Genomic DNA, 22,678 nt, shown 5'->3' on the forward strand with positions numbered 1-22,678 from the left:
CGTGACTCAGACGAACAACGACGACGAAGAAGAAGAGCAAACTCGTCTCAGATTCACCAGACACAGAGACAAGTGCCCATCATGACAGCCTCAAGCTCTGCCCCCGCGGGGGACCTCACTTCTCAGATCCTCCAGGCCCTCTCGGCCCAGAGCCCCCTCCTCTCCGCTGAGGCCTTCCCCACCATCGCCTTCCAGGACATCAAGGCCGCCCTCGATCGTCTGGCCTCGCGGTCCATGATCACCTACGAAACAATTGACCGAGAAGAGGCTGCCCTGGAGCCCGAGGCCGAGAAGATTGCCGAGCATGGCAGCCACGAGGCGCGTGTCTTTGAGGCTCTGCGCAGCGCTGTTGAGGGTTTGACCATTCAGGAGTTGGAGCAGGCGATTGGCGACAAGACTGTCACCAAGGTCGGCCAGGGCAAGGCCTTTAAGGAGAAGTGGATTTCCAAGAGCAAGGACGGAAAGCTTGTGGCTACTGTAAGTGCCGTAACGCTTGAAGCAAGCGGTGCCCTTGAATAATAGCTAACATCTTATCTTCAGGCCGAGTCGATCGAGGATGTCACCCGAGCCCAGCTCCTGCAGATCAAGGAGACCCGAACCCACGAGCCCAAGATCTTGACCGACCTGCGAAAGCGAAAACTGATCAAGATGCAAAAGGTCATCAGCTTCAAGATGGCCCAGGGCCCCAAGTTCGCCCTCGAGATCCAGAAGGAGGAGACGGACCTGACAGCCGACATGATCATGTCGGGCTCGTGGAAGACGGCCAACTTCAAGCCCTACAACTTCAAGGCCCTGGGAGCCGACCAGAACGCCGGCGCTCTCCACCCCCTCAACAAGGTGCGACACGAGTTCAGACAAATCTTCTTCGAGATGGGCTTCGAGGAGATGCCCACCAACAAGTTCGTCGAGACCGGATTCTGGAACTTTGACGCCCTCTTCGTGCCTCAGCAGCACCCTGCCCGTGATCTGCAGGACACTTTCTACATCTCGGACCCCAAGGTGGGCGACAAGCCGCGGACAGAGCAGGAGGGTCAGAACACGGAGGAGTACTGGGAGAACATCAAGGAGGTGCACCAGGACGGCAAGTTTGGATCGATCGGCTACAGATACCCCTGGTCGGCCGATGAGTCGACAAGACTGGTCCTTCGAACACACACCACTGCCATTTCAACGGCGATGCTGTACAAGCTGGCTGCGCAGAAGGGACCCGATGGACGACCACCCCCTGCCCGATACTTCTCCATCGACAGAGTGTTCCGTAACGAGACTGTGGATGCGACTCACTTGGCCGAGTTCCACCAGGTGGAGGGTGTCATTGCCGACTACGGACTGACCCTGGGAGGTCTGATGGAGTTTATGGAGGTCTTCTTCGCCAAGATGGGCATCACCAACCTCAAGTTCAAGCCTGCGTACAACCCCTACACCGAGCCTAGCATGGAGATCTTCAGCTACCACGAGGGTCTGGGCAAGCTGGTGGAGATTGGCAACAGTGGCATGTTCCGACCTGAGATGCTGGAGCCCATGGGTCTGCCCAAGGACATGCGGGTGTTTGGCTGGGGTCTGAGCTTGGAGCGGCCGACCATGATCAAGTACAAGATCTCCAACATCCGAGAGCTGCTGGGCCACAAGGTGGATCTCAACTTTATCGAGAGGAACCCGGCGGTGAGATTAGAGAAGGAGTAGGCCGGGGGTTGATTGTGTATATGAGACCAAAAAAGACGACTTTGTGTTAGAGGTGGACTTGTGGCATCTAGACGGGGTGCAGGAAAGGGAGGGGCGTGATTTTGTCGTACAGTATCATGACTAGACGAAAGGAAATTTTCAAAATAAAAAGGAAAAAAGCCCGGATGGTTCCAACAACAACGATGGAAAGCCCCTGATGAGGAAGGACCCTGACTAGACACGGGAATCGAAGATCTAGAGACGGGTCATGTCGTCAGTTGAAGTCCAAGACGAGGGTCCTGCCCCACAACTAGCAAGCTACCGAAGCCATTCACGTCTTCGACTTTGGAAGGTTACGCACACGACATGACCGTTTGGAGGACCCTGAATCTTTTCAGCGCTGCAAGACTATCATCCAATGTCTGTTAGTCACCATCTTTCATGTGACCCCTGTCTTCTCTTGTCGCATTTGCATTGCTTACAATTCAATTGATTTGCTTGCTTGCCAAGTCTCCTTCCCCCGCTTCCGGCACTTGCCCTTTCTCACTTGGAGGAACGAACCCAAGAACAGCCCCACAAGGCCCCGAACCGGCCGGCCCCACCGGACCTCGAGCCCCGTCGACGCCAGGTGAGGTGCCCCGCTTCTGCTGAACGCATCCCCAATTCCCACTTCAACGTCGTCATTGAGGGTAGAGAAGGTGCCAATCCCTCTTGACGGTTGTGGTATCATAATCAATGCTTGACCAGAAGAGGGGGAATTGCATCCATGAAAGCTCGCCTGCAACCGCGGACAGCTGGTCCCCTCCCGACCTCCGCAAAATGCAACGCTGCAGGCTGAGGGGTGCTGTAGCTCTGTGGCTGGCCTGGACTCTGTCTTGGTGTTAGTAATTCCCCTGCCGAGTGTGGTGGTGTGACCTGCTTTGACAAGCCCTCTCCGCGTCTGGGTCTGGGGAAAACGGGTCAAGATCAGCGCCTCAGGGAAAGCCTCCATGATGCTCACAGGCGAGGGCGGACATTCCACCCTCCCCGCTTCCAAGGGAGCTCGCCCTCCTCCTTTGCTTCTGGGGCAGGTGATGATTCAAAGGGACTTCTTTTGCATCTGATTCAAAGTGAGGGAGAGACCCAGCTCCCCAGTGTCTGACGATCGAAGAGACCTGGTTGGCTGGGAGGACGAGACGGCTCACTCCCCTCTGCTGGAGCACAGCGGGAAAGAAGGGACCAGAGGCGAAAGAGGGACGCCACCTCAGTCATGGCCTCGTTTGGCCATTCCTCCAAAGGAGCATGGCCCAGCATGTGGGATGGCGGATGGAGGGCCCCGGGCGCAAAGCTTATGGATGCGTCCAGCCTATCGAACTGTCGCTACCGTCACTTACATGCATGGTTGACACGGCGGAGGTGACGAGCTAGTGTGGTTGTCTCCTGTGCTACAGTGAGAGAGAGAGTGTGTGTGTGTGTGGTGATGATGGCGTTGCCCTTTTGCGTGGTGCAGCAAGGACGCCCGCGGGAAGCTTTGTCTACGTACCTCGTTTCTTCCTGACCTGAAGATCGACGGCGAGTTGTCTGATCGCCTTGTCACATATAAGCTAAGCTTCCTCCCCTCCTTCTCAAGCTCTTCTTGCCTTCATACCTCAACCTCAATCGAACTCTTGTCCCAAACAACCATTGACCACGACTGTGTCCTCCATACAAGGACATTTGACAAACCACACATCATCAACTTCACCACAACCGCAATCATGGACTCTGGTGCTCCCCAAAACAACCAAAACACCAACGCCAGCGGTCGCCGCCGAGTAACGTCTCTCGTCCCCTTCCTCAATGGCCTGATACTAATGACCATACCAGAGCTCCGGCTTCATGCCCGCCTTCGCAAGCCTCCAACAGCAGAAGCGAGGCTCCGAGGCCAACGCAGCCCGTCGTGCGAGCATGTCGGACCAAACAGCAAAGGGCGGCATCTTCAGCCAGTTCTTCCACAAGTGCGTCGTCGTCATCACCACATCACAATGTTACTTCATGATAAGAGCTAACATGCCGCAGCAACTTTGGCAAGAACGCGGAGAAATAAATGATCGAAAACTCACAAGCAAACGATCAACTCGAGAGGCAACGATCGGTGTATTAATAGTGTTGGGTTGAGTGCTCTTGTTTTTCGTTGTAATGGGCTGGTAATTTGGCCACAGAGGTGAATGCTGAGAGCGAGTTCAGCTGTAGGAGCAGTAAATAAATGAAGTAAATGATCTGCATCAAAATTCGCTATGCTTCCCTCCTCCTGTGTTTCCTTGGGTGTGATCATCAGGCACACCTTCGCTGCTCTCCTCCATGATTCGATACTGAAACCAAGCCAAGTCTTGGGCTTGAGATTGGCGATTCTCCCGCAACTCCAAGAGATTTGACGGATTCCTCTAGCTTTGTGTGCCTCCAACCCAACGTTGGTCCTTTAAACAGTGTCACGTACACTCCCGTACCTTGGTCTATGGTTACTCCCCGTTCAAACGCTTTTGTTTTCCGATTCCAGATAAAAGAAAAACTGATTTAAGCCTTGACCATGAAAATCTGCTTCTTGTTAGCGAAAATGACCAGCAATAAGGCAACAACTGGGTTGTACGGACCTGGTTCAACGCCTTGGTATCCAACACAGCCTGCCTCTTCTGCGCAATAAATCGTGACCGCACAAAGTTCCTGCTTCCCCGAGGAGTTGATGTTCCAGATGGTGTCGTCACCCCGGTTCCTGGGATAGATGGCACAGGCGTCGACTCTTGCGTAGCAACGGTGCTGCTCGACTCTGAGGCCGCGGCCTCCTCCTTCTTGCGCTTCTTGTCTTTCTTTTCCTTCTTTTCCTTCTTCTCCTTCTTGGACTTCTTATCCTTCACCTTGTCCTCCTCCGAGTCCTCGGGAGACCGGCTCTTGTCCTTGGACTTGGATTTCCGCTTCTTGGAGCGCTCTTCCGACTCTTCTTCCGAGACCTCTGCAGACTTCTTGCGCGACTTGTCCTTCTTAGACTTCTTATCCTTCTTCTTGGCCTTGGCGTCGTCCGTGTCGGCGCTGCTGTCGTTCTCCTTCAGCTTGCGTTCCTCCTTGCGTCTCTTCTTGCTCTTGGAGTCGGATTCTCGGCTGGAAGAGTCTTCGTCTTCTTCGCTGGCCTTCCGCTTCTTCGACTTCTTCTCCTTTTTAGATTCCTTTGTTGCTGGAGCGGATTCCATAACCACGTCTTCGTCCTCGTCCTTGGGTGTCTTGGCTTCCTCATCATCCTTCTCCTTCATCTCGTCACCAACTAGGAGACCGCCATACACGAATCGCATCGGTCCGTATCGTTGCTCGACAAAGTGATGGGTTTTGACGGCGAGGCGCGCCTGCTGGTCCTCCACAACTTGGTCCTCGGTCTTTCCGTTGAGCCTGCTGAGCAGGTCCTGGAAGACATCGAGTCCTGTAACCTCGTCCTCCTTGGCCCTGCTGAAGCCCAGTCCCTTCATATCATCCTTGAGAACGACGCGGATGTACGAGGCGTTTGCAGCCGTGTGCAGTTCCGAGTGCGGCGCATTCTCAGCTCCGAGGAACTGGCCCGGTTGCCAGCCCTGGGCACGAAGGATCTTCTGCCCAAAGGTGTTGGTGTCTCGAGTCCATTTGGTGTTGTTGGGATCCTTGTTGATCTTTCGTCGGCTGTAGTCAGCAGGTTAGCAAACGGTCGCAGATGAGCCTGGCCAATGCGATAGTCTTACATCTTGTTCTCTGCAAGGAGTCCCATCTTTGCGACTGTAAGGCTTGAAGAAGGCAATCGCTGGCTTGAACGGGTGCACGTTGGAGAGTTCACTACAGAAAAAAGAGGTGGGCGGTGGGGATGTGCGTCGCGAAAAATATCTTATCGCAGGTTTTTATTGGCCGATAAGAATGTGCATGGCCCCACCAGATCCGCTAGCTCACCTTTCACCGAGGCTCACCGATGCATCATCAAAGCCTCGATTCATTTAACGTACACAAAGACTCAGCTTCAAGGAAAGCAATCAACGTTAGAATGGGAATATGTGATGCAATTTCATGGCCTATCGAAGCTCACGAATCGACTTCGAAAATCAGCAAGTAGTAACAATGGCATAATCTACACGGAATATCGCGAGATATTCGTCTCCACGACACCTGAATCCAGTTGCCCAGGAACCCAATATGAATGCAACCAACTCCAGCTCCTCCTCATGAGCTTGTACTGTAAGCAATATGTCAGTCTAGTAGTTGAGCTCGCCACCTCCGCCACCAGAAACCTGGTCCAGGTCTTCGTAGCTCTTCAGGCTTCGTCCCTGGACCGCCTCACGGGGACCTCCAGCAGCTCCGCCGGCGCCGTCTCCCCATCGAGAGCCGCCCACACGGTTGCGGCCACCGTCGTAACGGTTTCCACCACGGCGGTCATACGGACCAGATCGATACTGGCCGCGGCCTCCGCCCATGCCTCCTCGGCGAATGGGTCCTCCAGAACGGTCGTCACCCATCGGGTTCCAACCACCAGACTGCATATTCGCAAACATGGGAGTGAAGCCGCCAGGGGGCATAGGGAATCCAGGCATGCCCATCATGCCATTCATGGCAAAATTCTGGAGATTGAAACCACGGGGTGTGCCGGTGTTCGACTGGCCATTGGCAGGTGGGAAATGACCATTCGAGTTGGCATCCGTCCTTGATGGTGCAATATGTGCAGGATCGATGACATATGCGTTGATTAGGTCAAACTTGAGATTCAGTCAGTTGGTGTTGTTCAGGTATGAGTAGGGGAAGACGAACCTCTTGCTTGATGCTCTCGAGCCACTCAGAGTGGCGCTTCTCGACGTGCTTGCGCCAGAAATGCTCCTCCTTGAACAGCTTGGAACATTCCGGTGCCTTGCACCGCCACTTGTGTTCATCCTCTTGCTTGACATGCTTGGAAAGCTCCTCATCAACAGCCTCATCCACAGGACGGCCGCCAAGCTTCCGGATGTCGACAGAGTGAGGGTCCAGGATCTGGGTCAACTTGTCTTCAAACGTCCTGACCCAGTTGAAGGCCCGGAGAAGCTGCTGCTCGGTCTTGTTGGACGCGTTTCGGAACTTCTTGTCCCCCTCGGCAGGTTCATTCTCTGGCTCCTCGGCTCCTTCTCCTCGCTTCTTGCCAGGGAAGGGCTCACCATTGGCGCTGGCCCGGGCTACCGCCTTGGCTGCAGAAGACAATGTGCTGCGTGGTCGGCGCAAGTGACCGCCTGGGCACTTGCGCGTAAGCTCGTGAATCGAGTCACTCTCAAAGACACAGAAGAAGCAGAAGTTGAAAACTCGGCGCAGGTACTCGATCAAGAGATCAAGCTGTTTCTTCTTGACTAGGAGATCTTCGTCATCAACCTCTTCGTCGTCCACGGCACCCTCTTCCTCCTCTTCTTCAACTTCAATCACACCATCTTCTTCTTCGTCCATGGCTTCATCCATGCCCACCTCGCGCGTCTTCTTGACCTTCTTGACCGGAGTCGGGGGAACGGCCGGCTGAAGCTGGCCAGCATTCCTCAGGTCCTCAACCTTTTCTTCAATCTTCAGAGTGGCCTGGAAGTCAGAGCCAAACTCTTCCTCAAACTTGTTGACAATTCGCTGAACAAGAAGCAGATCCTTGTCAATGCGTTCAGGTGCCGAGAAAAGATCCCAAAGAGCCTTCTTGCGAGGGTGGACAGGTGGGCTGTGAACTCCAACGTGGCAAACAAAATCACCCCGAACCTCGTCCTTGACTGTCTTTCCATTGATGGCTTCCAGGGCCTTGTCAGCGGTTGATACTGGCTGAGGCGACGTTATCTGCTCATCACCGTCTTCATCCTTAGGGTCAATACGGTCAACTGGCAGTGCCGTTTCTGAAGAAGGGTGAAGCATGACCCATCCAATTCGGTGATAGCGCTTGCTGGGGTTTGGATCAGAAAGAGAAAGCCACTTGAAGCCTCCCTCCTCCTCTCCGAGATGCTCCTTGCAGAAGGCTTCAAGGTTCTGACGGCTGACGTGGGGGGCGATAGTCTTGATCAAAAGAGTAGGCTGAAACTGATTCTCGTCTCGAATATCAGCACCGTTCGCTGGTACGAGATCGCCAACACCAAGAATCTCATTAGTGGCCGTGGCCTCGCCCTCTTCCTTCTCAACAACACCCCCGCTGCCATTGCTTTCACTCTTAGGAAGACCTTCCAAAGAGAAATCATCAAAGGTGCCAGACTCGAGGTCTTGTTCCCACTGACTGTAGGCGCCACGTCGGTGCTCGTTGAGTTTCGCCCGGAAATCATCACGGATTTCGGGGACATATCGCTCCTTGAACCACTGCTCCCTCTTGTGCTCCGAGACAAACGCCCGAGCCATCTTGGCCTGCAACTCCTCCTTGTAAGCGTCATAGGCCGCCTGAATCTTGGCTTTTTCCTTTTCACGGTCCTCTGGGCCACGGGCTCTCTCGGGTTCACGTCGACGACCAGTGCGAATTCGCTCCTTTTCTTCCTTGATCTTCTCATTCATTCTCCACCATTCACCAAAATATGAGAAGCCGACCTGGTACGGGAGCTTGACAGGATCGGCCAGTGGGTTGACTGTGACATTGCCGGAGGAGCTAGCCTCCTGGCCAGGAACATATCGATCAATGTTGGCGGGGGGCGAGGTGATACGACGTCGGTCGTCACGATCGCGATCGTCTCGACGAGATCGCGGCTCATAGCGATCAACTGTGGCGGGTGAGCGAGATCGGCGGCGGTCGCGACGTTCGTGGCCTGGGAATGGTGAGCGGTGGTGTTCAGTCTGATACGAATCAAGTCCAAAAGACTCGAGGTTGCTCGACGAACCTGGTGACCTTCCACGATAAAAGGAATCGCCTCGATCGGCGCGATCATCTCGGTTGCGCGAGTCATCGCGACTCCAGCTTCTCTCAACGGGAGAGCGAGCCGAGGCATCTCGAAAAGAGGTGTACGAGTCCATTGTTGGTTTCGGCAAGGAGGACGCGACGTGGCATGGGAGTAGGTAGCTCTTTAAGGCAGAAACGAAAGTCAATGCTTCGGGGCGCGGTTGTCTGAAAGTGAATTTCGGGCTTTGTCGAGGTAGTGCCTATTATTTGGCAACATGATTGCGGTTAGAGAGAAGATCCTGAAGAATGTTTGGACAAGGAATAGAGCCAGAAGCAAGAAAACAAGTAGGGATGCCAAAGAGGCGCCATGAAGAAGGTGGCTCTAGGGCGACGCGCCCTGAACGAATGACAAGAGATGAGAAGAAGAATGAGAATAGAATGAATGTGGCATGATGATGGTGGCAGGAGGACAGGGACGGCTGAGGGGACAACGCGAGGCTGCGGATGCGGCTGAGTCGACGGTTTGAAACGTTGTAGAGGGAGAAGGGAAAGAGAGAGAAGGATACTCAAAGAGTATGGGGGAGACAAACTAATTGAATGAGCGCGACTTTGGCAATGAAGATAGCGCTGAGCTAGAGGAAGTTGCGCTCCAACAGGCCTCACCTCGGGGCGATAAACCGATACGAGGAAGTGAGGTCAAGTGAAGTTGAAGAAACTAAGTTTACGTTGGTTGGCTGGGAGCGAGTTGGAGGTTTGGTTTGCTGAGCTGGCCCGGCGCGCGCGCGATTTGAGTGGGGCCTGATTGTTTGACAAGGGGGGCTCCTGCTCCTCCGATGGATGGACGTTTGCGACCGGCTGCGGGCCCTGATGCAGCCGTTCCGGGGAAGGTGTCGGCAGGTACGTACCTGCTTCACCAGTCCCGTCTTGGGGCATTGGGGCAATCACTGATTGCCCGGTCGCCGCTTCCCTGGGAATCTCCGGCCTCTGTCGGGCCAATTATCTTCTGGTATCGGTCGGTAACCGGCGAGTGTGCCTGGGAAGGAGCGTGGCGATCTCCGCCTGCACCTAACAAACAATCCGGGGGTGATTTCTTACATCATGTTCTGGCAAAGCCTCTCCCACTCTTGCAAACAAGAGGCAAACAATAATGCAGCTGACCGCCATCAGAAGTGGCTCTGCTTCGACTTGTCACATCAATGCGATTTTCTAATATTTTTGAATAATTACCACATCCACTTGCGCATCGAGCTCTTTCAATACTCTGCATCGTCTTCTGTCTTTCATCCTCGGCTTGGTGCAGATAGCTCCTCCCCCACGACCGCCCCACTCTTGCTTGCCCATGATACAGCGCCGGCCTTCCACGTATGATAAGAGGTCGCGCAGCATATGAAACCCTTGGATAGCCCATGGCTGTTAGAAGAATAACTCTTCAGAGCATTCAAAACTCCTGACATCTTTCTCCTTCATACTTTGGGGTTTCTACCGTCAGAAATGGCAAAAATGGACACGGATAGCGGCATCAACAGTTACCGCTATAATGTGGCGGTAGAGCACTTCAGGGCGAGAGAGTACCCTATGCTACAGGGTTCGTGTCTGAAATAAACGTTTACATATTAAACACTAACTTGTTTAGACTCTGTGTACCTCGATCATGCCGGCACAACGTTATGCTCCAAGTCCTTGATGGACGCTTTCACATCCTCAATGATGGAAACGATATATGGCAACCCCCACTCTGCCTCCCCATCGTCCCAGAACTCAACCTCCCGAATCGAAGATGCTCGCATGAATTTGTTAAACTTCTTCGGAGCGGACCCAGCGGAGTACGATGTGGTGTTTGTTGCCAATGCCACCGCTGGTGTGAAACTGGTAGTTGACGCCGTGAGAACTCTGCCCCGAGGCTTCTTATATGCCTACCACGAGGCTTGTCATACCAGCTTAGTTGGGGCTCGAGAGGAAGCTATCGACAGTTCGTTGATCGATGATGGCAGCCTTCAATCTTGGTTAAAGGGGAACTCTCCCTTCATGGATACCGCCTACCCTTCACCACCCTCGACACTCTTCTCATACTCGGCCCAGTCTCACATGGATGGGAAAAGATACCCTTTAACATGGAGCAGAGATCTAAAAGAGGCTCACCGAAATTCAAAATCTCGTCTGCTCACGTTATTGGACGCATCCTCGTTTGCCGCCACCTCGCGTCTCGATCTAAGTGATCCTAATATTACGCCCGACTTCATCGTCGTCAGCTTATACAAAATATTCGGATTTCCCGACCTTGGTGCTCTGCTTGTTCGGCGGTCTGCCGAATGGGTATTTGATCATCGAAAGTATTTTGGTGGCGGTACCGTGGACATGGTTGTGTGCGGAAAGGAGAAATGGCATGCACCAAAGTCGCATTCTCTCCACGAACGATTGGAAGACGGCACGCTTCCATTTCATAGTATAATTGCTCTCGATATTGCTATGGAAGTACACGAGCGATTGTTTGGTACCATGGACGAAATCAAGTCCCACACCTCGTACCTCAGCCGGCGACTGTTAAAGGAACTGAGCGAGTTACGCCATGCTAATGGCGAGCCCGTCTGCGCAGTCTATACCAAGGACTCGTCTGGAATCGAATCATTGGGAACTGGCCCTGTCGTTTCCTTTAATCTGAGGAATAGCCGTGGTGCCTGGGTTAGCCTGACTGAGTTCGAGAAGCTTGCAAATCTGAAAAAGATGCACATCCGAACAGGCGGATTATGCAGTCCAGCGGGTATTGCTTCAGCTCTTGGGTTACAACCTTGGGAGATGAAGAGAAACTTTTCTGCAGGCTTCCGATGCGGAGCGGACAACGATATCATGTCAGGGAAGCCAACGGGCGTCATTCGAGCAAGCTTAGGTGCGATGAGTACCAAGGCAGATGTAGATCGCTTCGTCGATTTCATCAAGGAGTTTTATCTTGAAACCACGTTACCGAAGATCGAACCCCTCATCAGCACTACGAGCCCAACAGCTATGTTCGAGTCCCCCCGGCTCCAGGTTAAAACCATTACCATATACCCAATCAAGAGTTGCGCTGGCTTCTCTATTCCGCCTCGGGTGTCTTGGGAGATTCGTCCTGAAGGACTGGCCTGGGATCGTGAATGGTGCTTAGTACACCAGGGTTCTGGCCATGCGCTTAACCAAAAGAGATGCCCCAGGATGGCTCTGTTACGGCCACGCATTGATTTCGACAAAGGAGAGCTGGTGGTATCGTATCATGGAAAGCGGCGTGACAACCAGCTGCATCAGATTTCTATACCTTTGTCGGCCAATCCCTCAGTTATCGACTCAACACTCGACCGACAACGATCAAGAGTATGCGGAGAAGAGGTATCCGCGCAGCTCTATACCTCAGAAAGCATCAACGGCTTCTTCTCGAGCGTTTTAGGGGTTCCGTGTGTCCTGGCACGCTTCCCTCCGGGTGGTCTCGGTCTGAAAAGTCGCCTTTCCAAGGCACAGATACAACGATATCAGCAGCCCAGCAGGATTCAGACTCTTCCAGGGGCATTTCCAGACGTGCCGTCGCCCCCCGACTCTGACTCGGAACAGAAAAAGCCAGCAAAGATTCTGCTCTCGAATGAGAGCCCCATTCTCATGATACACAGCTCAAGTGTGGATGAGTTGAATAGGGAAATCATGAGCCGAGGTGGCAGCCCTGTAGAAGAACGAGCATTCCGGGCCAATGTTGTTCTGGAACATGCTCCTGGCACCAAAGCATATACAGCCTTTGCCGAAGATGACTGGGGCTCTGTACACATTGGCCGCCAAAACTTCAAGCTCTTGGGTGCGTGTCACAGATGCCAGATGGTCTGCATTGATCAAGAGACAGGGGAGAAGAGGGAAGAGCCGTTTGTCACGTTAGCGAAGACAAGGCGTTTCGACGGCAAGGTCTACTTTGGGGTTCATATGCGACACAACTCTTTTGTCCAGGGCGACTGCACTACGAAGGAGACGCAGTACCCGACGATTGAAGTTGGAGATTCTGTGTCTGTGAAGCCGAGAGACTAGGTCGTTGGATGATTTGGGAAGAGATGGAAACGGATTTATGCAGTTGATACATGTGAATACGTCAATGAGATACTTTGATGCATTCATTACCCAAGGCAACGATGATACAGTGCGCAATTAACAGGACAGGGTCATTCTTGGATAAGTGAAAGTGCCCCTTCACGGCTCACTGTTCTGAACCACAGATCCCGCATCACTTGAGCCTCTTCTCGGCCACGCGGTCGAGGTTGAACGCAGCACTGATCAAGGCGAGGTGACTGAAAGCCTGGGGCGTGTTGCCCAGCTGCTCGCCGCTGCGCGCAATCTCCTCGGAGAACATGCACAAGTGGTTGGAGAAGCCCAGCATGTTCTCAAAGAGGTTGACCGCCCGAACCAAGTACTTGGGCTCGTAGACGGATGCGCGGGTCATGGCTTCGACGAGCCAGAAGGTGCACATGCTGAATGCGCCCTCGTGGCCGCCTACTCCTAAATACGATCCCGCTACATTAGCTACTCTTCTGTCAAAGGGGGGGTTCTTATATCAGGGGACCTAACCGTCGTCGGAGAGCTCAGTGTCGTAGCGGTATACCAAGCCGGTGCTCGTCAGGCCGCCCTTTTCAGGGGGCAGGAGGATGCGGTCGAGTGTGTTGAGGAAACGTGGATCACAAGGTGAGATGAAGAACACGAGGGGCGCAATGAGGATGGAAGAGTCGAGCATGGTGTTGTTCTGGAAGCTCTGCACGAAGGACTTCATCTTCTCATTGTATCCTGTCCAACAGTTAGTTCGTTCAGACCTATGGCCGTGGAGCGATGGATCTTACCCTTCTCCATGACACGTTCGTAGAGATTGTCTCTTGCTTCCATCCACTTGGCGCGGTTGGGACAGGGGAAACATCTCTTTTCTGCGAGACGAAGGCCACGGTCGAATGCAACCCAAAGCATGATCTGCGAGTAAGTAAAGTGCTGCTTGTTGTTGCGAACTTCCCAGATGGACATGTCGGGATCTGTTTTGTTAGAACAAGCCTTGTTTCATGCTGCCTCTTACTCACCATCAAGAATTGTCAAGACGTAATCTACGATTGGTTAGTAGAGTTTAAGCAACAAGATGGCTGTTTGACTTACCAAGGATGTCACGCACAGCCCTCCAGACATCCCAAGGAACTGGCTTTCCGTACTTGTTGTACAGATAGATGGCATCCATCAGCTCACCGTAGATGTCAAACTGCTGATGAAACGCTGCGCCGTTACCAATACGAACAGGGCTGCTGCCACGATATCCCTCGAGGTGGTCCAGGGTGAGCTCGGGAATGTCAGTCTCGCCGCGGATGGTGAACATAATGGGCAGACCACCATCTGGGCCTCGCGAGTGGACGAAGCGCTCCATGATGAACTCCATGTAGGCGTCAGCTTCGGCCTTGAAGCCAAGACGGAGAAGAATGTAGATGGTGAAGCTCGAGTCTCGGATCCAGGAGTAGCGATAGTCCCAGTTTCTCACACCGCCGATGGCTTCGGGGACGGAGAATGTGGGTGAGGCGATAATCGCGCCGGTAGGTTCTGAAATGAATCAGCATGAACACAGGGGAAATATGAATTTTGTTGGCATATATACCGTATGTCATCATCTTGAGAATCATCAAGCTTCTCGACACAACCTCTCTCCATCGGCCCTTGTACTTGGACTGCGAGATGAAGTTGTACCAGAAAGTCTGGGTATCGTGCTGCTGAGCATCCAGGACCTCGGTGGAGATATGCTCAGTGATATGGTTGTTGATATCATTTCGAAGGACAAAGGAGATGGCCTGGCCTTCCTGGATCTGGATGCGAGCAACAAGGCCCTCACCGAGAACTCCGGAGCGCTTCTCCTTCTTGAAGGTGATGGCGGGGCAGCTGTTCTCCTCCTCTCCCTTCTCGAGTGCAACATCGAGTTGGAGTTTGTAGTCCTTGCTGTGGAAAGCGGCGACCTTGCTCTTGGTATCAGATGATATGTGACGCTCCTGGTAGAGGATGGTTTCATGCGGGTCCTTTCCGTAGTTGAACGAGGGGAAGATCTCAACATCTGGTCACGTCAGTTCCATCCATCTCTGAAAATAGTAGAGATAGTACCAAGAGTTAGACTGCCTCGAATGCATTCCACTCGACGGACCAGCCACTTCTTGAGCTCTTCCTGAACCTTGGTGGCCTCTCGGTAAGCGTTCAGCTTGTAGCCCCTAGTCATGACCTGGGCACTCTTTGGGCGAGGGAAGAAGTCCACCAGGTCCACAACACCATCTTCATGAATGGATCTGGTCTGAAGGATGCAAGACGACGGCAGGTACTGCTGCTTTGTTGTACAGTTGAAGTCATCAGGAGGGGAGATGGAGAAGTGGCCGCCCTTGTCCTTGTCCAGCAACCGACAGAACACAGATGGAGAGTCAAAGTCGGGCCTGGAGAACGAGTTTTAGCCGAGGAACCTGAGGTTGAAGTCCAAATGCCATTCCTACCAGCACATAAAGTCGACGCTCCCATCGATTCCCACAAGGGCACAGGTGTGCATGTTGCCAATCATTCCATAGTCCTCAATTGGGAGGTATCCTCCCGTCTGAGCACGACGGGAGCCTCCTGGATGAGCGGCAGAGCATTGAGAAGCCATTTTCGGTGAGATGTTGCGAGCTGATGGACAACTGAGGTTCTGCAGCTGGGTAGCTCGGGGATGATGTAATGGACTGTGTAAGTGCTTCCGCAGTGGAATCGTGCCGCCCGAGAGTCCCGGCGAAGCAAAAAACTGGACCTGCGGATATACGGGAAAGATTGAGCAGTAACACTATCTCAATCCCTTGAGAGGTTCCAGAGAGATCGTGAAAGAGAGCTGAAAGAGCATGCGGGGGATGGAGCTTATAAGCTTTCACGATGCTTGGCTCGCCCAGTGCAGCTCGAAGCTTGGTGTGGGTGACCAGACCATCACAGCGACCATTGCCAAAGGCAGCACCCAACTTCTTGTCCACGTGCAACTCGACGACTAATAAGAGCTGACCAACAAATCAATTCTTTCTTCTTTCCAGTCTGACAAGCAGCGCATGCCGAGACTTGGGGACTGAGACTTGACTTCCAATGGCCATGGTTTGCTGGGAGCGCCACTGATGGTTTAGTCAGTATGCAGGTATCGCACTTTGGGCATTATAAAGACTTGGAGAAGGCATTACATGAATTTTACTAAGGTATTTATCAGAAAGCAAGATGGCGCACCTTTTCACCGTTTATGTCCTAGGCTCTTTGAATCAAGGTGCTTTAAAGCGTCTTCTCTTCTGCTTCCATCACTCATGATGAAACGAATTCATGACTACCTGAATCGCATGCCCTCTTGCCTCAATCAATCTACTAAGGGATGTATGTGAACACAGTAAAGTCGGGCAGGACTTGGCAAGGGAGTACGTCTCCAATGGAGCTCATATGGTGAGCACCATGGCTGGCTACCCGGTATGTATGTGGAGGTCTGACCTGGCAGTCAACGATTCGACCTCAGCTTGATCGAAAGTCGGTAGGTATTAAAGCCACAGCCATCGAAGCAAGGGGCCCTTTTGACCAATTCGCTGAAACGCTACTCTCATACAAGGTTCCATGGAGGTAAGCCGGTTTTATCCAGCACATTTTTACCATGTTGTGGCACATACCTCGATTCAGATGGGCGCTTAGGTGAGATGAAGATGAAGACGAAGAATTGAAGATGGGAATTGCCGAGAAACTATTGGATCTTTAATCAACCCAATCGGTTCTTTACCAGGATACTGCCCATGCATGGTAGCCGCCTCTATTCTGTGCACATCGTCGGACAACCTGGTTGACATCCGCATAGTACCTACAATGGCAATTGATAAAGACACAGTATCTATGACCACAAGTTCCAAGCACTGTTGCACGCGGACGCGGAAGGTCGGCCATTGTTGTGCCAAGTAAACGCCATGGCGCAAAAAAAGGGTCTCGGAGTCAATACGGCAAGTTTCCGATGATTGAGACATGAGCTCGTTGGTGCTGGGCAGATGAAAGGACCGCTATCCGAGCTGCTCGATACTTGCCTGGCAATTAACTCTGAAGAAATGGCCAAATTCATGATTGTCGTAAACTTTGCAAAATCCCATAGAAGCCTGCATGACGGCTGACCAGGATCTTGGACCCCGGCTGGACCGGAGCTACAGTAGCTAGCTTGTCGCAAAGAACCAACTCCTGGCCGTTGAGCTGAACGGTTTACAAACGCAAAAGAGGCTGGGAGGTCAGGAACTTTCCATTCATCAATCAAGATGGTGCCTGGTTTTATGCAGGGTCTAACATGGCCGTTCCGATATCCGTATACGAGCCGGGGGGGTTCTGTCCTCACCCCTGAAAGGGACGGGACCCGCTGGCTGCCTCAGACTGAAGCATTTCGCATGAGAAGAGCCCAAGTGCCGAGAATTTGATGGCAAGGATAGGGGGGATGACGGATGATGAACGCAAAGGGACAGGAGTCCGAAAGTCCAGTTTTTGATGCGAGAGAGAGAGAAAGTACACGGACGGACACAGCGGCATGCATTAACGCCATCACATGAACTACTGCTGTTGTAGCGTCCACACGTGCGGAGGTGATCAGCAGCCTGGCTCATTGAAGATCGTTGATGCAATGTTTCTCCTCTTCAGGTCAAGACAGACACAAGACCGACAGCCCTAGCCGTTCAAACCCCGCAGAGTCGATCGGACTGTGTGCGACTTGAGAGGTCATACGGCGATCGCTATTCCTCGTCGTTGTATTTTCTGGCCTTGGTGTGGCTGCAATCTGGAGGCGTCTTGTTTGTTTGCTGCCCAAGTACCTAGGTCGTCTTTGGCAGAAGTCTTTCCCTTGACAAGCTCACTTGCCTTATTCACCACTCGGGGACACTGGACAGCGCAACTGCATAGAAGACCTCTATTTCATCCGATCAAGTCAATGATCAAGTAAAAAAACATGGTCCTACCCAAAAGGCGGCGAACCCATGCACTTTGTGCAAGCTCTCCTCGGACCAAGAACATGACCCCCGGCCAATCATGGCTCTTCCAACCGTCTGGATACCGTGTCGCGTGCGGACGGACGGTGCGCCACGGGGTTCCGCGTAGCTCCACTCGACGGGCAGCGGACTCGACGGGCTCCTTGGAAGAGACGAAAGAGAGGTGAGCATCCAGCTGACGTTATGAAGGAGGCCGAATACGCAGCAGAACTACGGAGCAGGTACCAGGGAAGCATCACCACCCATGGAAGACAAGCTCCCCCCATGTCTCATCCTCCCGGTGTTCCAGTGTCCAGTGATCAAATTCCCGGCAAGGCGAGGTGTGACTGACAGTCAGTTCCAACCTGGGGCTTACAGGCTACAGCTGGGCATGCCCGCGCTCCGGTCCCCTACAACCGCCCCGCGACCCCAGCGACCGCAGCTCTATGACTACTCCAATCGTACTAGCTCCGCCCTTTGCATACGCTAGACCTGGCCTCCTCTTGGCTAACACACCCACAAACCAGCCAGCCAGCCAGCTCAGCCGAGTCCAGATCGCCCGTACCGTACAGTCCAGTCCGTCTTCCCTCCCCATCCACTCCAACAGGTCCAGTCGCTCGCATATGAAAGCCCCGTCCCCGTCTCCATTTCTTGGGTCTCCATCATGACCGCTCCCCCTTCACGATCCGACAATCTCCTACCCTCACCACCTCCCCCGACCGACTCCCGTTCTCCCTCCGCCTCCCCCGAACCTCTTCTCCTCGTCGACGCACCTCTCCCTGTGTCAGCCACCAACAAGGCCCCTGGCCATAACTCCACGGACCTCGATCCTTCAGCACAAACATCATCACCATCAACATCAACAAACCCAGCTTCAAGAGGAAGATCAGCAAAACTGAGGTCCAGAGGAGGAGGCGAAGTAGTGGCCGGTCCGTCTCGCTCACCGGCCGCCAGGTCTCACACTGGCGAAGACTACGACAGTGACACCGACGACCACGACATCGAGATGGAGCCCCTCGCCGAACACCGTCGCCGTCGAAGCAGCCAGATCAGCTCTGGTGGTCGCCCCGTCGGCTCACCTAGCAGATCCCGCGCTACATCTGGTCGCGGCCCAGCGTCAAACGGTTTATCTGACGAGCCTAAGATCTCAGAGGAAGATCTCGACGCCAATGGCTTTGCGATCCGCAAAGACGAGTCGGAGGATGAGAGCTACAGCGACGAGGACCTGCAGGACGACGAGGAGACGGGTCTGACCCGCAAGGACCGGCACAGGAAGCAGAAGAAGCGCAAGAGGAATACCCAGCTGGACCAGCGCATCGCGAGGGGGAATAACGACATCTCGGCTGAGGAGCGCAAAGAAGCAGACAAGAGCGTCATCAGGAGCCTTCTCATCAATGGCTTTCTAATCCTCTTGTGGTATCTCTTTTCCTTGTCAATATCCATTGTACGGCCCCCCTTTTCCCACGACGCCGCCCCCTTCTTTTGAGTTTCAATTGCTGACAATGTGGCTCCAGTACAACAAGTGGATGTTTGACGAGGACCGCCTCAATTTCGCCTTTCCGCTCTTCACCACGTCCATGCACATGGTGGTGCAGTTTATACTCTCCGGCCTCGTGCTGTATTTCATTCCCTCACTGCGGCCGGGTCGCGGCGGGCATCAGTCTGATCTGGGGAGGTCAAGACACGACGAGGAGCCAAAATCTTATGGCATGACCAAGATGTTTTATCTCACGAGAATTGGCCCTTGTGGCGCCGCCACTGGTCTTGATATTGGACTGGGAAACACGTCTCTGAAGTTCATCAGCCTTACTTTTTACAGTATGTGACCGAATTCTTGACTGCTGATCGTTCGTGTGTCTAACTATTCTCACAGCCATGTGCAAGTCCTCATCCCTTGCATTCGTCCTTATCTTTGCTTTCCTTTTCCGTCTCGAAACTCCAACATGGCGCCTCGTTGGAATCATCGCCACCATGACCATGGGTGTCATTCTCATGGTTTTTGGTGAAGTCGAGTTCAAGCTGGGCGGCTTCGTTCTCGTCATCTCGGCCGCCTTCTTCTCCGGTTTCCGCTGGGGTTTGACCCAGATCCTCCTCCTCCGCAACCCTGCGACCTCGAATCCCTTTTCTAGCATCTTCTTCCTCACTCCCGTCATGTTCCTCGTGCTCATTTCCCTGGCTATTCCCGTAGAGGGTATTGGAAATCTCATTGAAGGCTTCAAGGTCCTTGCCAACGAATGGGGCGCTGTCATGGCTCCCCTGTTCCTCCTCTTCCCTGGATGCATCGCCTTTTGTATGACGGCATCCGAGTTCGCTCTGCTGCAGCGTACATCTGTCGTCACACTCTCCATTGCCGGCATCTTCAAGGAGGTCGTCACCATCAGTGCGGCTACTGTCGTCTTCCACGACCGCCTCACTCTCATCAACTTTATCGGTCTGCTCACCACCATGGCTGCCATTGTCGCCTATAATTACATAAAGATCAGAAAGATGCGACAAGAGGCACAGGAGGATGTTCACGGCCGCCATCTCGCCGAGCAAGATGAGCCCGACTCTCCATCGAGCCAGAGCAGCGGCATTATAGACCGTGATGGTGACACAGATGGAGAAAACGCCGCCTTTTTGCGAGACAGCATCGACCGACTCGACACGGTCACAGCCGACGGCGACTTTCAGCCTTTGCTACAACCAACGTCAACGGCCAATGACCGTCGGCATGATAGATCCGACTGAGCATTCGTTTAGCGTACCTATTTCTTTTGGATATTATGGCTTGTGTATCACGACTCATCGGGCTGGCTTACTTATCGATATGAAGCCCCGATCCCGACCCCATCTATTTTGTACTATATAAATAAACAAGTGAGCCACAGGGGTGGCATGGTGATTATCTAGAAAGGAGGGAGTGATCCGTCATGTAAAGACGGACAGTAGAAGAGAAGGAGAGGATGGGCAATGGAGACGCATACTTGGGAAGACATGGATATCAAGCTTGGCATGAGACCAGAGCAGGCCAGGGACCCCAAGATACCCCGATACTGATTCTATGAGAACTGGATCATGATCATAGACATTCGTTCACATAATCACGTCTCTAGGCATAGTCTAGTGATGTTAAGAATTTCATCGTATTGAATGTCATGTTTTCAAGCTGTTTCCTAACTGCCGGTGGCCAAGCCTTCGAATCTGCACACTCCACGGCTGGGTATGAGGGAACCCACGCAACGCCAAACACCATATAATATATACCAACCAATACCTTATCCAGATATTAATATCCTAGCCAAGCAGCCTGAGACCGTTCTTGGTCTTCTGTCCAGGCTTAACCACGCCGCCGCCGCCAATGGGGCCCAGGCTAGGTTCGTAGCCACCATTACCGCTACCACCACCTCCATGACCACCCTTCTTGTGGTTCTTGTTCTTCCTGTTGTTTCTATCCTTGTCCTTGGCGTTGGCCACCTTGATCTCGGTGTTGGCCTTGCGGACCACGACAGGGTGGCTCTGAATGTACTTGCCGTTCATCTCCTTGGCGGCCTGGAAGAAGTCGTCGGCGTCGCTAAAGCTGACGAAGCCGTAACCCTTGGACTTGGACGTACGCTTGTCGCGGATGACGCGGGCCTTTTGTACCGAGCGCCAGCGGGAGAAGGCCTTGAGGAGGGCATCGTCTGTCGTCTCACCGGCAAGGTTTCCGACAAAGAGGCGCAGGTGGGAGGGGTCCCATTCGAGCAGTGTATCGTCCGTCCACTTCTTGCCGCCGCCCTCGCGCACAACTGTCTTCTTCTTCTCCTGGCCAGCAGAAGCAGCACTCGCGGCACTGGCGGGTTGGGTATCAGGCCTGGGTGCGCTAGGGCCCGCAGGCTTGTCACTCTTGCCATCAGCCGCGTCGCGGCTCACGTAGGCGCTCTGCCACTGGGCAATCTGCGCAGCCATCTCCGGGTCGTAATCATTACTAGCCGTGCCGGGCGTGGGAAAAGGATTTCGGATCTGCGGAGCTGCGCCGTAGCTTGGCGCGCCGTAACTTTGAGGTCCATAGCTCTGAGGTCCGTAGTTTTGGGCGCCGTAACTCTGGGGTCCGTAGTTCTGCTGCTGCTGCGGCTGTTGAGGGTATGAGTAGGAAGTGGGCGCGCCCGAGCTCACCGCGCCGGGAGCAGAGCCGGTCGGATAGGAGGAGTAGGAGGGCGCATATTGGGCAGCCGGAGCAGCGGTGGTGGCCGGGTAGCTCGAAGGGCCGGAGTATGTCGGCGGGGCGCTCGAGTACGCTGGTTTCGAGGATTGAGCCGCTGAAGAGAACGCGGGCTTGAAGCCGGCCTTGGAGGCTGGAGGTCTCGGTGGGAGAGAGCTGTTGCTGATGCCTGGAGGGGGAGGGTACGCCATGATGAATACAGCGAAGAAAACGGGAGGCGGTGTGTGTTTGCGTGTGAAAACGTACCTTGAGCCAAGTTCTGCTCAAAGTTCCTCTTTCAAGAAGTCGCCCAGTACCTGCAGCCGGTCGTTGGAGATGTCGAGGCGGTGTTGCGGTGTTGCAACGTCAAGTCGTTGTTGATGATGGTGGCTGGTGTATGGAAGAAAATGGATGGTTGATAGCCTTCTACGATTCGCCTCAGCCTCGGCCAGTGCTTGGCATAGAAAAAAATGGGTTCGGTGAATGGTAACTGTCACGTGATGGAGGTCAAGGTGAAGAAGGTGACCCCCACGAACTTCACCTCAACTGGATGCAGGCTGGTCAGGATGAAAGCTTGGGATTGACAAAAAGTGAGGATTTCTATCACGAACGAGACTGCGACGGATAAGAAAAAGGCTCATTTCCGTTTAAACCGTCCAAATTAGGGGGGACATTGGTTTCCGTCGCATCCGTTGGAAGTGCAACAGGAGTTTCCGCAGAGCAAGCAATGGGGTGTTCTTTATACTTGGCCGGAAAATGGATCTCCGGCTTGTGCACTGCCCGTTGACCTGGCGCATGCCGCCCCGTATAATGGCACGTCTCCACGGGAGAATTGACTCGGGATGGATGGATATGCAAGAACGGTGAGTCCTGTGGCTAAATGGTGCTGTGGGCACCTTGACCTTGGGGGTGGGGGTTGGTGAGGCTTCAACGCATCCCAGTTGGGCAGGTTTTGGAGCTCAACTCAAAGATGCGCGTTGGGGAGCATGTGGCTCACTGGATACTGAATGAGTGTCCAGACTGGTCATGTCGATTGGCCGCCGGGCGATGTTGAAACCGCGAGATTGACCC

General features: G+C 53.5%; 8 protein-coding genes across 8 annotated transcripts; 4 read left to right on the forward strand and 4 right to left on the reverse strand.

The window, feature by feature from the left end:
* Positions 1–81: 81 nt before the first annotated feature.
* On the forward strand, positions 82–1,683 carry MRS44_001085 (uncharacterized protein; the record flags this gene model as incomplete). Its single annotated transcript, XM_046270468.1, has 2 exons — positions 82–477; positions 541–1,683. The coding sequence occupies 2 exons, from the start codon at positions 82–84 to the stop codon at positions 1,681–1,683; spliced, it is 1,539 nt and encodes a 512-aa protein (XP_046138977.1).
* A 1,715-nt stretch (positions 1,684–3,398) lies between these two features.
* Positions 3,399–3,727, forward strand: MRS44_001086 (uncharacterized protein; the record flags this gene model as incomplete). Its single annotated transcript, XM_046267620.2, has 3 exons — positions 3,399–3,455; positions 3,508–3,638; positions 3,700–3,727. 3 exons carry the CDS (start codon positions 3,399–3,401, stop codon positions 3,725–3,727), a joined length of 216 nt encoding a protein of 71 aa, XP_046138979.1.
* Positions 3,728–4,194: 467 nt separating this feature from the next.
* Positions 4,195–5,404, reverse strand: MRS44_001087 (uncharacterized protein; the record flags this gene model as incomplete). Its single annotated transcript, XM_046275065.2, has 3 exons — positions 4,195–4,215; positions 4,272–5,319; positions 5,379–5,404. The coding sequence occupies 3 exons, from the start codon at positions 5,402–5,404 to the stop codon at positions 4,195–4,197; spliced, it is 1,095 nt and encodes a 364-aa protein (XP_046138980.2).
* A 475-nt stretch (positions 5,405–5,879) lies between these two features.
* MRS44_001088 (uncharacterized protein) lies at positions 5,880–8,601 on the reverse strand (the record flags this gene model as incomplete). The annotated part of the gene is made up of 2 exons (XM_065623552.1): positions 5,880–6,377; positions 6,430–8,601. The coding sequence occupies 2 exons, from the start codon at positions 8,599–8,601 to the stop codon at positions 5,880–5,882; spliced, it is 2,670 nt and encodes an 889-aa protein (XP_065479998.1).
* A 1,366-nt stretch (positions 8,602–9,967) lies between these two features.
* On the forward strand, positions 9,968–12,502 carry MRS44_001089 (uncharacterized protein; the record flags this gene model as incomplete). The annotated part of the gene is made up of 2 exons (XM_046279325.2): positions 9,968–10,052; positions 10,101–12,502. The coding sequence occupies 2 exons, from the start codon at positions 9,968–9,970 to the stop codon at positions 12,500–12,502; spliced, it is 2,487 nt and encodes an 828-aa protein (XP_046138982.2).
* Positions 12,503–12,695: 193 nt separating this feature from the next.
* Positions 12,696–15,110, reverse strand: MRS44_001090 (uncharacterized protein; the record flags this gene model as incomplete). Its single annotated transcript, XM_046275066.2, has 8 exons — positions 12,696–12,967; positions 13,037–13,249; positions 13,303–13,485; positions 13,531–13,554; positions 13,604–14,035; positions 14,091–14,537; positions 14,585–14,904; positions 14,962–15,110. 8 exons carry the CDS (start codon positions 15,108–15,110, stop codon positions 12,696–12,698), a joined length of 2,040 nt encoding a protein of 679 aa, XP_046138983.1.
* Positions 15,111–18,112: 3,002 nt separating this feature from the next.
* MRS44_001091 (uncharacterized protein) lies at positions 18,113–20,178 on the forward strand (the record flags this gene model as incomplete). Its single annotated transcript, XM_046272533.2, has 3 exons — positions 18,113–18,892; positions 18,963–19,266; positions 19,322–20,178. The coding sequence occupies 3 exons, from the start codon at positions 18,113–18,115 to the stop codon at positions 20,176–20,178; spliced, it is 1,941 nt and encodes a 646-aa protein (XP_046138984.1).
* Positions 20,179–20,724: 546 nt separating this feature from the next.
* MRS44_001092 (uncharacterized protein) lies at positions 20,725–21,819 on the reverse strand (the record flags this gene model as incomplete). The annotated part of the gene is made up of 1 exon (XM_046275067.2): positions 20,725–21,819. The coding sequence occupies one exon, from the start codon at positions 21,817–21,819 to the stop codon at positions 20,725–20,727; it is 1,095 nt and encodes a 364-aa protein (XP_046138985.2).
* Positions 21,820–22,678: the final 859 nt, after the last annotated feature.

The sequence above is a fragment of the Fusarium solani genome (assembly GCF_023522795.1).
Source record: "Fusarium solani strain SB1 chromosome Unknown bctg00000000, whole genome shotgun sequence".
Lineage (NCBI taxonomy): Eukaryota > Fungi > Ascomycota > Sordariomycetes > Hypocreales > Nectriaceae > Fusarium > Fusarium solani.